This window comes from Ursus maritimus, unplaced genomic scaffold (genome assembly GCF_017311325.1).
Source record: "Ursus maritimus isolate PB19 unplaced genomic scaffold, ASM1731132v1 scaffold_5, whole genome shotgun sequence".
Lineage (NCBI taxonomy): Eukaryota > Metazoa > Chordata > Mammalia > Carnivora > Ursidae > Ursus > Ursus maritimus.
The window spans coordinates 60,414,672-60,429,714 of NW_024426663.1; the positions used below are offsets into that span (position 1 = coordinate 60,414,672).

At 49.6% G+C, this 15,043-nt stretch overlaps 1 protein-coding gene across 2 annotated transcripts in view; it reads right to left on the reverse strand.

The window, feature by feature from the left end:
* SLC22A5 (solute carrier family 22 member 5) overlaps positions 1 to 14,248 on the reverse strand; it is a 28,473-nt gene extending 14,225 nt beyond the window's left edge. For both annotated transcript variants that reach the window (XM_040622473.1, XM_008691743.2), the window contains exons 1-3: positions 13,816 to 14,248; positions 6,239 to 6,342; positions 234 to 388 (exon numbers count right to left, since the gene is read on the reverse strand). In XM_040622473.1, the coding sequence (XP_040478407.1) occupies positions 234 to 388; positions 6,239 to 6,342; positions 13,816 to 14,208 (652 nt within the window). In that variant the 5' untranslated portion in view covers positions 14,209 to 14,248. The remainder of the gene's footprint in view (positions 1 to 233; positions 389 to 6,238; positions 6,343 to 13,815) is intronic.
* Between the last annotated feature and the right edge of the window lie 795 nt (positions 14,249 to 15,043).

Genomic DNA, 15,043 nt, shown 5'->3' on the forward strand with positions numbered 1-15,043 from the left:
AATGAGACCAAGGTGCACATCTCCGAGACCAGAAAAGATCTGGAACTCGGCATTCTGGCTGTCGTGCTCCTGGGGACTCAAGGTTGGGCAAACTGCATTCAGCACACAGCCCTGGTTGGTGTTGCTAGATACCACTTCCCCTTGAGGGACACCACAGCCGTCTCTAGAGAGTGGGTGGTGGAGTGATGGTGAAACACAGGATCAAGTACTCAACTCCAACTTGATGGCCATACCCAGGACAAATGCTGCCACGTAGTTGGAGATCTGGCCCATGCCCACAAGGACAAACAGCACAGTAAACATCTCAAAGTTCTTTGAGAAGATCTGTAGGAAGCTGAAGCCCGTCTGCATGCCCATGGTCACAAAGAGCACGTTCTTCCGACCAAACCTGGGAAGGAAAAGAGAGTGACAGAGATCCAGCTGGGAGAAGGCGGCAGAAATGGGCCCCACCGGGAAGGACTTTCCCCAGAGCCATCCAGGGAGGGGTCATGGACGGCGCTGCCAGGGTAGAGGGCACAGACGCCGTCTCCCGTCCCGGTGCTGTTACTCGGCGTCCCCGCCCCCCCAGATGAATGTGCGGCCCAGGCACCAGGACCGCCTTCAAGGCAGTGCCAGAATTACGATAATGATTGCAAGAGATCAAAATGCATTCACTATGCTTAAATCCATACATTCATAATCGTTTTTTTTTTTTTTTAAAGAACTGGTTTACTTTGGAGAATGATAGAGAAGTCATTTTAAATGAAGAGTGGTAAATAGAGGGATAGAAACATTTGTCCTGAAATTCCTATGTAAAGTATATGAACAGGAACCAATAACGGATGAGGGAAAATATCATTGTATAAAAAAGTATTCCAACAACTAAATGAAAAACAAGTGATAAACTTAGAATATCCCCATTTTATATCATTCAGTAAATGGGCATTATATTGGGGCATTATGTTTCAGTGACTGCTAACAGTCTTTTCAGGAAGACATAACTGAATTAGCATGATTCCTAGTCTCACTAAAGGGTATGAGCCTGGATCTGATGAAGTCTCCAGATCCAGCCACCAATTTGCAAGAAATGCAGAGAAAGGAGGATTAATGCTGACCTTGAGTACACCATGAGTGCACAGCCAGCAAAATCCAGACAGGGAAATTCTATGTGGAACAGCCCTGGCTGCAAAAGATAAAACGTCTGGCAAGGAAAAGGATGGAGGGAGAATCCCTGAGTCAATCCCGCAAAAACTTACCAAAATTTTTAAGTGCGCAAGACTAAAGTTGTGTTAAAGGATACACATCTGGCTGATAAAACTGCAAAAACCCCACAAGGAAGTGATTACTGTAACAGCCAGGCTGGTGGTTACTTATGGGGGGAGGCTGTGGTGCCTGGGATGGGACATGTGCACGGGGGCTCCTTGGTGGCCAGCAAGGTTCTATTTCTTGACTTGGTGGTAGGTACAAGGTTATTTCCCTGGAATAATTCATCAACGCACACATTTGTTCTGTGTGGTTTTCTGTATCTGTGTTCATTAAAAAAAATTTTTTTTTAATGTTGGCTTTTTTGGTGGGTTTATTCTGTTTTAAAGACAGCATCATAGTCAGGGAGGAACAAGTCAATGTACTTCACTCAATCTAGCGGGTTCAGCCTGACTCTGGCCAGGGCTGGCTGATACTCATTTTCATGCAATGAATGTATATTTGAACCTCAATTATATACTAGGCGCTAGGGATACAGGTGAATTATAAAACACAGACCAAAACTCTTGTTTCTACCCTCGAGGGGCTTATAGCCTACAGGTGGTAAGACAGGCAGGAATCATATTCTATCAAACACCATACTACTGAACGTGCAATCACACACTGACATGAGCATGCTGAAGGACTAGCGCCCAGGTTCACAAGAGACACGACCAAGGAACCTACCTGGTCTGAGAATAGGGGTTGGGGACGTGGGCATTCAGGGAAGGTCTCCCTGATGACGGGACACTGAGGTGAGGCCCAAAGAAGAAGTTATTATTGACAAGGGGGAGTAGGTGTAGGGACCAAGCTTTTGATGATATTCACTGTATACTGGAGGGGACCAACATTACATATGATAATACTTCTTATTTACCCATTTCTGATAGGTGCTATGAAGAAAAGGCACAAGGAAGCAGGTAATATAAACCAGGGACCCTGAATTAGCCTTCATGGTCAAGGAAGGTCATGGGAGTGGTAGGGGAATGCTAAGAAGAGCACACACAAGCATGGCTGGAGGGGGCATGAAGACCTGTGTAGACAGCAGCCAGCATGACGGCATGAGCTGTTCAACAGAAGACCACAGGGGTTGGGGGGCACCAAGCTGCAAAAGGCCTTGTTGCCATGTTAAAGAGTTTGGCGCTTCTCTCCACTGAAACAGGTTGTCTGTTTGTTTTTGGTGCTACTGGCATCTAATAGGTAGAGGCCAGAGATGTTCTAAACATCCTAAAATGCCCAGGATAGTGTCCCATAACACAAAATTCTCTGGCTCAAAATGTCAACAGTGCCAAGGTTGAGAAACCCTGTCTAGAAGGAGACCAAGTCCCCCTGCATTATTCTGTAACAAGAGCACCCAACATGCCAACCAAGGGAAGGTCCCTTCGTACAGGGAGACAGGTATGACCTCTACTCATGCCTTCCCTTCCCATGGGCTCCCTGGGATGGATGGTAGGGAAGAGAAAGATCCAGCAAATCCTTACATAGCATCGGTCCTTAGCAACCAGTCTGGGGTTGGGCTCAGAAATGGTCACTTTCAAAGTCTGTCAATAAAATATCAACCACACATGTGCTTACAAAAATAGTAAGTTATCAGTCTACCTCTTCCCAGGGCTGTGCCCCTCTTGTAATTCATGCGCATAAAGGTAACTCAATAAGGTCAGATAAAATGTGGTGACCACCCAGGATTATTTTCATTGCTCTTGAATTTCAGCTTATTGATCTTTGCCCTCCACGAAAAGTTACTGTTGATATTCCAGACAAGCTTGGTCCCTACACCTACTACTGCTCTGAGGTCATTTGTTGACCTAGGGTTTTGAGCGAGCTTATTTAGCAGTAATGAGATCACAAACTGTCCGTACCACGGAGCCCGGCGCCTTCCCTGAGGGTGTCACCAAGCTTGAGGGGTGATGCTGGGAGCTGAAGGGAGGGCCTCAGCCCGAACAGCCACGCTTTTAGCTACTTTATTTTCTTGACTTAGATGCCCTGCTTAAAAGAAGTCTGCTGATGAGATTTCTAGGGGGTTTGTAAAACACTGTACTTGCCCTTCAGAAGACTAAGGTGGTCCTCAACATACTCATTAATTTTGCTTCTACTGTTTCCTTGGGATCAGATCTGTGGAAATGAAACACTTTCCTCAGGCAATCATGGTGTTCATGGTAACCAGGTTCTCAGGCTAGCCCACAAAGGTCTGCTTAACCCATGACACAGCTGACCCAAGAAAATGCACTGAGTTTCAACTTCAAACTTGGGGTACCTCCTCCTTGATTTTCACATCAAGGATATTCCTCTTTCAGCTGCCACTTAACCCCGTGACAGGGGATCTCCCAGCAGCCCACCTGGAAGGTCTCAAAGCTCTGTCCCAGGCAGCCCCTCTTTTCACTCTACACTCTGCCCGGGCAATCTCCTCCATGCTCCAGATGCCTTGCTGAGGGTCCTATGGAGCTGGCAATTCCCAAATGTGTTTCTCCAGCCCACACCTTTCCTGGAACACCAGAGCCACACATCCAACTGCAGGCTCACTTCATCCATTTAGGACTCTCATAGTCACCCCAAATTCAGTACGTTCAAACTGAGTTCCGCATCTTCTCCTACGAAATGTTCCTCTTCCAGAGTTCTTTGTCTTAGAGATGGGCATTGTCACCTGCTTGGTTGTAGAAGCCCGAAATTTTCTCCTGCATCCAACCCACAGCCAAGTCCTGTTGGCTGGACCTCCTACCTCTCTTCTCCATTTCTACCACGATCAGCCTAGTCCAAACCATCATCATTTCCCACATAAATTATTGTGACAGCCTCTTAATTGGTCTCTCCACAACCCCTCTTTCTTCCTTTCAATCCTTTCTCTGCAATGTTATCAGATAATCGTTAAAAAAATATATAAATCTGATTATGCCACACTCCTGCTTTATAAAACTCTCAATAGCTCCCCACTGCTCTGTGACTAAAGCCCAAACTCCTACGTGTCATCAGCTAAGCCTGGCCTGCTCTTTTGCTTGGGCCTCCACCTGCCTCACCTGTTTCTTCTCTATCACTCTCCACACCTCCACCACAAAGGACTTTTTTCAGTTCCTTTTTTTTTTTTTTAAAGATTTTATTTATTTATTTGATACAGAGAGAGCACACAAGCAGGGGGAGCAGCAGGCAAAGGGAGAGGGAGAAGCAAGGCTTCCCACCGAGTGGAGAGACTGACGTGGGGCTCGATCCCAGGACCCTGGGATCACAACCTGAGCCGAAGGCAGACGCTTAACCAACTGAGCCACCCAGGTGGCCCTTTTTTTCAGTTCCTAAAGTGTGCCACCTCTTCTTGAGTCCAGGCTTAATTAAGTACAGCTCTCTTTGCCCACAATGCTCCTTCCTCTCTCCATTCCTTTATCACTGGCTGATTTCTATTCCTCTTTCCACTCACCTTCTCAGGGCAGCTTCTCCGGGCCTCCTCCATCAGACCTTCTCTTAGCATCCTGTACTTCTTCTCTGTATCACTTACACCACGAAGGACAAGTATACCCCTCAGTTAGAAGTTTAATATATTCTGCCTTGCTAGAAGGCAAGTTCTAGAAGAGGATGGCCCGAGAACAGAGGGTCAAGAATCTTTGGGCCTAAATCCTAGCTCTGCCACTTGCTGGCTTTGGGACTGTGTAAGTCATTTAGCTCCTCTGGGTTTCATTTCCCCCACCTGTAAAATGAGAGTAATAATACTTCCTACTTCATAGGTTATGATGGGATTATTTGTTTTTCTTTCTTTTAAATTTGTACAGTGCTTCTAAGAGTGGCTGGCACATATTAGGTGCTGTGCGTTTGTTAGATAAATATAAGTAATCAATTGATGCTTGCAGCTAGATTAAGGATCTCGGGAAGCAAAGGTCTTTCCCCTGAAAGGGAATGTGGCTCAGGCTTGTCTACAATTGTCAAGCAGTGGTCATGGCCTATTGACTCTTCAATGCTCACTGGTAACTGCAAGAATTTGTCCCTTTTCTAATGGCTAGATGACACTTGGGAAACACAAATTTAGTGAGAAATGCACATATTCCTCATGAGGAATGGATTCTCAGGTAAAGACAATAATCTATAGAGGTAAACATGCCAGATATCACCTGAGTTTGCTACGGGATAATACAAGTTTGTTCTTAAAGTAGGATGACATTCTCACCCTGAACTCTATTAGACCCCAACCAGCTAGGAGGATGCTGGACTCCACTGGGTGATCCAGTACGACCAAGGACCTTGGTGAAGGCTACTCTTCTCACCGTGGCCTTCTCCAACAGACTCTGGAGCCCTGGGGTAGGAAGATACCACATAATGGACCCCTCTGAGAACTTCAGGGAAACTATGGACCTTTCTCCAGAAAAAAAAATGTTCATATACAATCTCTAAAATTTTGCACATAATTTCAAGAGTAGAACTCCTTAAGCCATGGAATTTGAGTTAAAAGCTGTGGAATTACATAAACCACCTGCTTATGGGTCAAAACAGTACATATCCTGCTTGCTGTCAAGCAGGTGCTATAAGCACAGGTATCTTAGCTAAGGGGCATCAGCACTGTGAGCACAAGAGTTTTGCCCATTATGCCACTACTAGCTAGTGAGACCTCGTCTCCTCATGCACAGAGAATGATGGCTCGGGGAACACACAGAGGTGTGTCACTCACAGTACACCTTAAGATCGTCACAAAGTTCATGTGCATGTGTGTGGTGTCCACCTCTCCCATGCTCGGGGACATGAAAGAATCACCTAGGGAGGCCAGCCAGGCTGGCGCAAGAAGTGAATCATGGCATATCACCCGGCCAACTGGATTATAGGTACACTTAGGTTGTCCTGCTCAGCAGGAATGAGGGAGAAGAGGTTGTTGGCTCTCTTTACTTGGTATGGAGTCTATACTACAGACACAGCTTCTTTTTCTTTTCAAACGCAAAGCCCTGGGATGAGATAACACTACCATCTGAGGTCAAGAGCCAGGCACATACATGCTCCTTGCTTCGTGCTTTGGTCCCCTGCAGCTGCAGCAGATAGACACCCACCTTACCTGTCTGAGAGCTGCCCCGAAACGAAGGAGCCCACCAGCACACCCACGAAAAACAAGGAGATCGTGAGCGGGGCCTTCCAGTCGTCCTCACACACCAGGTTCCACTGTAAGGGGAGCAAAGAGATGTATCACTCACTTCTTTTGTGAAATGTTTTAAATTTATGGCCTCTTGGAAAACGAAATGAGAATATCCTATATCCCTTCAGGCTCTGTTTACATTATTGCATGGGTACGTGAGCTCATTCAGGTAGGCAAAGGCTTGTGTGGACAGCAAAGCAGACAGGGTCCCCCCTCACAGGAAGAGTGAGCCCTTTCCCATCCTGATTTTCATAGCTTTCAGCTCCATTGTTCTGCTATAAATTGGAGGAGGGAGGATAGGTAGGGAGCAAGTACAGTGTCCATCTGTCAATCCAGGAGAAGGTGAGGTCTTTCATGGTTACTTCTAAGAATCCGGGGGGAGCCCGGAGCTGTGGACAGGGCAGGGCACCCTTTCAGTGGGCTTCAGGCCATAGACAGGAATGGCACACGAATGGTTCCAGAGCAGGGCTCTGGGGCTCTAAGAGTCAAGGCATCCAGCAAGGGACTGCGACCAGAGGGCCTGGGTACGTACCATCTGAATCTGTTCTTGCAGTTCTGTTCAGGGCCCCCCTCTGAGCCAATGAGCCCTGGGACACTCAGGTGACATTTACAGCTGGGATCCCTGATGCCGTGCCCACAACACCAGGCCCAGTTACAGCCAAGAGCTCTGAGCTGGGAGTCAAGAAACTGGGTTTAGCTTCTACTCCACTGTAACTGGTTATCCAACATCAGACAAGATTCCCACCCCCCCATTTTGCCTTTTTCCCCAAGTATAAAACAGGGATGGGGGTATGGAACAGGCTGCACTGTTTCCCAGCTTGCAATGTGCAGTTCCATCTACAGTTCCCATGAAAAGAGGTCTGCAGGCAGGGGGAAGCAGTGGAACATTCAGACGCTGGGTCGTCCCAGCCTAACAAGGAGCCAAAAAAAAGAAGAAAAAGCAAAACAAAAAGCTTGGTGGTTCCCAGAAAAATGTTTCCCGGAACAGAGAGATGGTGCTCAGTAATCACCAAGAAGGCTGCCCTCCAGAGAATTCAGAACCTGGCCCGCCTGGTGCCAGGCTGCTGGCCTATGCTCCGTGGGGCCTGCTGGCTCCCCAGTAACGGAGGCAGGGGGAATGTGCAGCTTCCAAGAAAGCATTTCTTCCAGGCCAGTGACAGAGGGAAAAACAAGTCTGCTTCCCTGCTGGGCAGTGTGTGCACACAGCCTGCGGGCACCTCAGAGGGGCGGGAAGCAGTCCCCAGGGTGGACATGAAGAACCCCCGCAGCTCATGATGAGGATCACTTAGCCGCACAGCTGGCTCTTCACTCCGGAATAAACCTTGGATGGGCTGAGAATGGTGTGGTGACCGCCCCCCCCGCCACAAGGAAGAAGTGGAGATCTCAAACTCAGATCTAGAGAAAGTTCAGATTAGCAGGAGGCAAGAATACTGGAGCACCAATGCCGGGGTACTCAGGCGATAGCAGCCCTCCCACCTCTGTAGCCTCGGTGGTGCTAGCACCTAGACACCACCTCTCTTCTAGAAGGGTGAGTGCTCCAAGGGCAGCTTCCATACAGACAGGGCTGCTAAAGTCAGGATGGGATGGGGCACCTGGGTGGCTCAGTCGGTGAAGCGTCTGCCTTCGACTCACGTCATGATCCCAGCGCTGGGTCCTGGGATTGAGCCCCGCATCGGGCTCCTTGCTCATCAGGGAGCCTGCTTCTCCCTCTGCCTGCCGCTCCCACTATTTGTGCTCTTTTTTTCTCTATCTCTCTGACAAATAAATAAAATATTGAAAGAAAAAGAAAAAGAGGGGCGCCTGGGTGGCACAGTGGTTAAGCGTCTGCCTTCGGCTCAGGGCGTGATCCCGGCGTTCTGGGATCGAGCCCCACATCAGGCTCCTCCGCTATGAGCCTGCTTCTTCCTCTCCCACTCCCCTGCTTGTGTTTCCTCTCTCGCTGGCTGTCTCTATCTCTGTCGAATAAATAAATAAAATCTTTAAAAAAAAAAAAAAAAGAAAGAAAAAGAGAGAGAGAGAGAGAGAGGGAGGGAGGAGAAAGGAAAAGAAAAAAGAAAAGAGAAAAAAGAAAAGAAAAAAAGGAAGTCGGTCAGTCAGAATGAGAGTGGCCAGCGAGCCAGAGCTAGGAGCCTGGTGAGGGGCTACCGGCCTCCGAGTGTTAGGTAAAGTGTTAGGGGGAGCTTCAGGGGCCAGATTACAGCCGTCACTGCTCTGATAATGGGATCCATTTCCAGTGAGCATGCATTAACTTTTGTAGCAACAGAGATGAAAAAAGGAAGAAAGGGTCAGTAGCTGCTTTTCACTAGGACTCTCACGAGGGTTTGGGACTCCTACAGCTGAGTGAGACTACAAACCCACAGGGGCTTCTACGCTCCCCCGCCCCCACAATGTCGGGTCCCCCAGTACCGGCTGGAATTCTGGGCTGACAAGGCCAGCTGCTACCTGAAACCAGGTCAGACTATGCTCTGCAGCAGACAAGGTATCTGTCATGCTCATCTTGGGGTAGGTTGCCAGAGCATCTCTCCAGGGCCAGCAGCCTCACCCCCACCACTGGGTCCAGCCTGTCCTTACTCCGGGCAAATGTGTAACTCCCTGGAGTAACTGGGCTCTCAATCCACCACTGACAATTGTTTTTTTGTTTGTTTGTTTGTTTGTTTCTTTTTTGGGGGGAGGGGCAGAGGGAGAGGGAAAGAGTGAATCTTAAGCCGGCTCCACGCCCAGTGCAGAGCCCTGCATGGGGCTCGATCTCACGACCCTGAGATATTGACCTGAGCAGAAATCAAGAGTCGGAAGCTTAACCAACTGAGCTGCGCAGGCGCCCCCACCACTGATGATTCTTAACAATCCTCAAGCCCTGGTTTTGGGCCCTCCAAAAGCCAACATAAGTTAATACTTCCTTCCCACTGGCCACAGGGAGCCTATGGATAGGGCCAGGAGAGATAATAGGTCTCAAAAAATGAACACAAGGGCAGGCATGGACCATATCCTACCCAGCCAAGCCACTCACTTACCTGTCAACCACCAAATGGATTGGGGTGGGGCCAGGATGAAAAGCCCAATGGAGTCCAAGCTATGCATGTAAGGCTGGTTGCGTTTGCAAAGGAATCTAGTGTTCCTATACTGAGCTCCTGGCTCCCCAGCCGGGACTAAAGCAGCTACAGACTAGTCCACTGATGCTTCCACTTGCTGTGTGGGATGGGCTGTACTGGCTGATGATAACAAGTCTCAGACTTAGAACTAAATGTGTGGGTTTAGGATTCAAGTCATGAGTCTAGCATTGTGACCCCTCAGCTGGGTGAGATGTGAGAGTGGGCACACCCTGAAAAACATCTGGAAGCCACTCTGGCAAGGGGCCTGACTTGTCACCCTTCCTGGTCAGAAATGTGCCTCTCTAGTTGTGATGCCTCCATGGATCTCTCTCTCTTTGTCTCGGAGCTTTTCAAATTGTACACTTATGTGCCGTTTCTTATGTGTCAGTTACACCTCAATAAAGCTGTTAACATTTTTAAGAAGTGAGAGAATTGTGTCTCTCGTACACACTATATAATTAGAGCTGCTTCTCAGTTATGAGATATAGAGAGATGATGTAGTTCCCTGGGACTAAATGTTCTTACTTGTGAATTGGCTGGAAGGGAAAAAAGATAGGGTCAGTGCCCATAGGGCAGAAGCTCTTCCCTGAGATGTTCCTAGCCTGACCGCATCGATGGTCATCGATGGTCAAACACCCTGATAAGCACCACCTGTTACTGAATGCCATGTATTCCTACCCACATTTTGTCCTGCCTGCTGCTGCAGTTAATGGCAGATCCTTGCCCCAAGGGTGTCAGGGCAAGAAGACAAAGGATTTGCTGCTATGTCCTCTATAATGCCTGCCAGCACCCTGCAGAGGAGAGGCTGTTTGGTACATAGGTGAGTGGGGGAAAAGGTGAATAAAAGGGCTGTTAACTTTCAACACCATAGTATCCTTTGGGCTTGGACCTTAGGCTTGGCTGCTCAAAACCCATATGAACCCTGAACTTTAATCTCTAGGATAGATTTTACTTATTTATTTATTTTTTTGCTCCTTCACCCACTTCCCTGTGTCAGCTCTAAGAACTTTGACCCAGGGTGTTGCTTCTCAGCTAGCTAGAGTGGGGCTCCATCTGACCACTCATGGCCAGATATGTCTGCTACGACTGTATGTGCACAGGGGCCTCAGGGACCCCTGCAAGTGACCTCTCTGGCTTGCCATCAGCTCCGAAGGCAAGGCTAAGGGTCTGCATTTCCCTTAAGTGAGAGCAAGGACTTAACAGTGAGGCACAAGCTCCAGGTCTTTCCACAAAGAAGTCAGCCCAGCCCTGCCTCCCAGGTTGACGTGGCTTTTCTTTCAGGAGGCCCTCCTATCTTCCAAGAGTATCTATACATGAGATAAGACTGACAGAAAAGACAGTCCAGAGCAAGAGGCGTTTCATGACAAGAAGGAGTAAGAATATATTGCTACGGGCTGGGGGAGGAGACTTCAAAGATCAGAAAGGACAGAAGCAAAGGGACACAGACAACTGCCAGGTCTTAGGTAAAGGGACCCCAACTCATGGCTGCCAGAAGGGCTCTAAGTTTCTAAAAGAATATTTCTGGCTGCAAGCTGGGCTAGGGAGACACCTAAAAGCAGGCAGCACAGGCAGCCCGAGAAATCACCCAGGTTTCAGAGGAGGGGGCAGTCCTGGGCCAAGAAGCACTCAGGGATTGGAGCAGCCCTGCCAGGTGGGATGGCTGATTCTCCAGTACTCCAGGCATGAATGAGGGGCTGGGAAAGGGGCCAGCTTAGAAGCACGGGGACCACCAAACTATTCCCAAAACACTCCCTTTCACCTCAGAGTGTCACTTCCTCTCCACCAATCCCAACACCTTGTTGCAGATCCATATAGGCACAAGCCACAGTTTGTGGGCTGGGCCGTTACATTTTCTTTAAAATATTTCAGTCAATGCTTTTTGACCAGCCCCAAGTTTCCTTTCTATGAATTAAACTGTCCTTTCCTTCTTTAGCTCTCAAACTTCAGGCATTTCTTAAATTGTTCACTAATACATTCAACAAAAATTTCCCTGAGTACCTCTGTCTGTATCCAGCATGTCAGGGAGATGCCAAGATGTAAAACTACCACAAAGTTTAGTATTACACATTCATATTTCAACAAAGAAAAAAAATCAAGCAGGAGATCTACAATTTTCATCTTCTGTTGAAAAACAAAGAAGAATTTAATACCAATGTACTTAAAAACACCTCTATTTATGATCTGGGGCAGAGGGTAGGCTTGAAACATTTAGCAGACACAGGGCTAGTTGCAGTGGTCAGTAGGCCAGGTCTGGGTTGAAAAAAAATCAGAATGTTAATGCAGTAACTTCCAACTGTTCACCTGGGAGGAACAAGCAGCCTCAGACTTAAGAGTCAGGCATTGCAGCATCCCAAAACAAAGGGCTAAGTAATGTATTAACCTCGCCTCCCCAAAAAGGCTGACAGCCTATAAGTAGGTAAAAGGGCACACAGCTCTTATGAAACTGCTAAGACAGCGAAATAAATAGGCTAAATACAAAAAAAGAAAGACTGACATTAGCAGCAATGTAGCTGCTGCTCAAGGACCCTTCCATTAGAGCCAACCTTTGGGAGCTCATCAGTGCCACCACCAGCCTCAGCCCAAGATAGGACAGGGGCAGTGAAGCAAGACCAAACGGCTAGGGTAAGCTGAGGGAACCTAGACATCAGGGTAAAACCCAAAAAGATGCCATGAGCTTCTTCTGACTTCACTGCCTCCCCCTACCATGGGCAGCCAGAAGCAGAATTTGCAGGGACTCCTATGTCGTGAAGTATGGCTTCTCCTTGGTGGCCTCTGCCAGCAACCTGAGGGACAGCCTCTGTTCCTACAACTCTCATTGGCTTCCAGGAGTATGACAGACTTGCTTGTGAGGCATAACAAGCCTGAGGACACTGGAATGATGTCACTAGCTGAGAGATCCCGGTGGGACTCAGATCACACTCCTACTACATTTTTGTGGGAGTTAAGGAGGCACAGATGCTGGGGACATCAAACGTCCAAACATACAGAGAGACAGAGCACACACGCAAGTCTCAGAGCAGTGATTAGATTTCCCTGAAGGGTGACACCCCCAGAAGAAACATAAGAGGGGCCTCAGGACCCCTGTAAGCCCCTTTGAGTCTCCAGTAGGGTTTAATGCCATACCGGGATCCATGTACCCTCCCCGTTAGCCCTTTCCCTGTGAACCCTGCCCTCCTAGGTTGTTGCCTGCTGTTCCAGTCTTTGCATCTGAAGAGCTAACCACCCCAGACTCAGAGAGGCTGCCACCTCCAGGAAGCTCTCCCAATCTGTGAATCTCTGATCCTGAACTCAGAGAAACTGGTGCCTGTTCAGGACTCTTCTCACTGTTCTGTTAGCTCATTTCTGCTGAAGACTCAGGAGAGTTAGAGTTCCAGCCCCTGAGTAAGATGCAAGGCACATGGACAAGCCATACATGTGGCTCTAATGACTGCAGGGTCACCAGGGAACAGACAAAGCCATCCAAAAAAGAAAATCCAAGGGGTTCAGGAATGAGAAGTTCCCACCCCCCACACACAATTCCTAGGAAAAAGGTGGTATGCTTTAACTAAATCTGACCAACGACACTGCCTTCGAATACTGTAAAACATCCCAGGGCAACAAGTCACCCTGAATGGATCTTCAGATGCGTGCACCCTAAAATTCTGATAACTAATATAAGCAAAAGGTAAACAATTTCTGATAGGGTATGACCAGAACGTCATTTTGGGGTGAGGGTGGGTGAGGAAAGAGTAACTGGAGAAGGGAGCATGTGACCATTTCATACACATGCTTCCTTTAGCTTTAGAAGTTCTTCAAGAAGTAAGAGTAGTGTTTCTCTCTGTCAACAGATGCCAAGAGACTAGAGGAAAAACTGTGACAGCCCAATAGCCCAAGCTCTGGCTCTGCTCCACTCAACACTCCCACCTCCATCTAGAAGAAGTTTTCGATTATTCAGGATCTTAGAGTATCTACCAGGGGCCACCACGGCCTTCTTGGCTCCCTCTTCAATGTGGCCATCAAGAAAGGTGGCCAGGGGGCGCCTGGGTGGCACAGCGGTTGGGCGTCTGCCCTCGGCTCAGGGCGTGATCCCGGAGTTATGGGATCGAGCCCCACATCAGGCTCCTCCGCTGGGAGTCTGCTTCTTCCTCTCCCACTCCCCCTGCTTGTGTTCCCTTTCTCGCTGGCTGTCTATCTCTGTCAAATAAATAAATAAAATCTTAAAAAAAAAAAAAAAAGAAAGAAAGAAAGGTGGCCAGCAGGGCACCCGTGCTATGAAGGACATGGTCTGGTTAGAAGTCACTTCGCAAAGTGGTGCCTGGAGGATGCCCACTTTGAGGTGTGTAGTGTGTCGGGGGAGAGAGGGACAGCATCCAGCGCGAAGGTCCTCCCCACGTTCCGGTCCCCGGCCTCGGCGCGGGGACTAATACCCACCTCGGTCACGATGGTGGACAGGTAGACGTCCTGGCTGAACTCCCAGCCATCCACGCAGCTCTCCTGCTCCAGCTTCTCCAGGTTCACGTCGCGCCCCGGCTCCAGCCCGAGCGCCGAGAAGTTGGCGATAGCCGCGAGCCGGTAGCGCCGGCAGCTGTGAGGCACCTCGCGGCCGTCCTGCAGCCGCAGCGGGATACTGTGGTTGCGCCACGCACGGCTCAGGTTCGCGGTGTCCGGCACCCGGCAGCGGTGTTCCGGGACTGCGGCCAGGAACACGACTGACATTCCATTGAAGCCGTTGGGGATGATGCTGGCGCTGAGCAGGAAGAAGATGAGGCGCTGGAAGGGCCCCCACTCGCCCAGGAAGGTGGTCGCCTCGTCGTAGTCCCGCATGCCGCCTGCAGCGGCCCGCGGCGCGCGGCCCGGGGTCGAAGGACGCGGTGCCGCGCGGGGGCGGGGGCAGAGGCGGAGCGTGCGCGCGCGTGCGCGTCGGGCCCTCGCCTCGCTACCGAACGCAGGACCGGCCGAAAGACGGCTCTCGGGTAGAGGAAGCTCGCGAGCTCCCGCCGCCCCGGCGACCCGCCTTACATAGAGCTCAAGGCCGGGGCGGGCTCTGGGACTGGGCTATGCGGCACGACCAGGGCGGGGGCGGGGCTGGGGCTGTGCGTGACGGCGGGGGGGAGGGCCCGGGCCGCCGCGCGTACCTGGGGCTCGCGCGGAGCAGCTGACGCGGGGTCTGGTGGTTCCGGCCGACCCTCGGCGAGCTCAGCCTCGAGCTTGCAGCCCAGGTAGTCCTGGCTCGGCTAAGGAAGGCAGCGAAACTCGGACCCCCGGTGTCTGAGGCCAAGGTTGCTGGCCCAGCGCGGAGCCAGGGGACGGGATGTGTAGACAAGCCGGGTGCGAGGCTCAAGTATTAAAAATACCGTCCCTCCACCCCCGCCAACTTTTTGCTGAGAGACTGTGACTGGCCCAGAGTCTCACTGTCAATTAGCTGCCCTTGACACCGCCCATCCTTGTGAGAGTGGGAGGGATTATTTTGAAACCGGAACCGTTAATTACCCCAATGGAGAGGCTGGGAGCATTGACTTTTAATTCTCATCCAAATGCCCTTTCCATACTTTGGTCTGCAACAAATCCCCTTTGTTGGCCTTTAACTTGTTAAAACAAACGTAAAAATTTAACTTCAACAGTATTGTCGATCCGAGTCTAGGATTAAATGTTTCTCTCA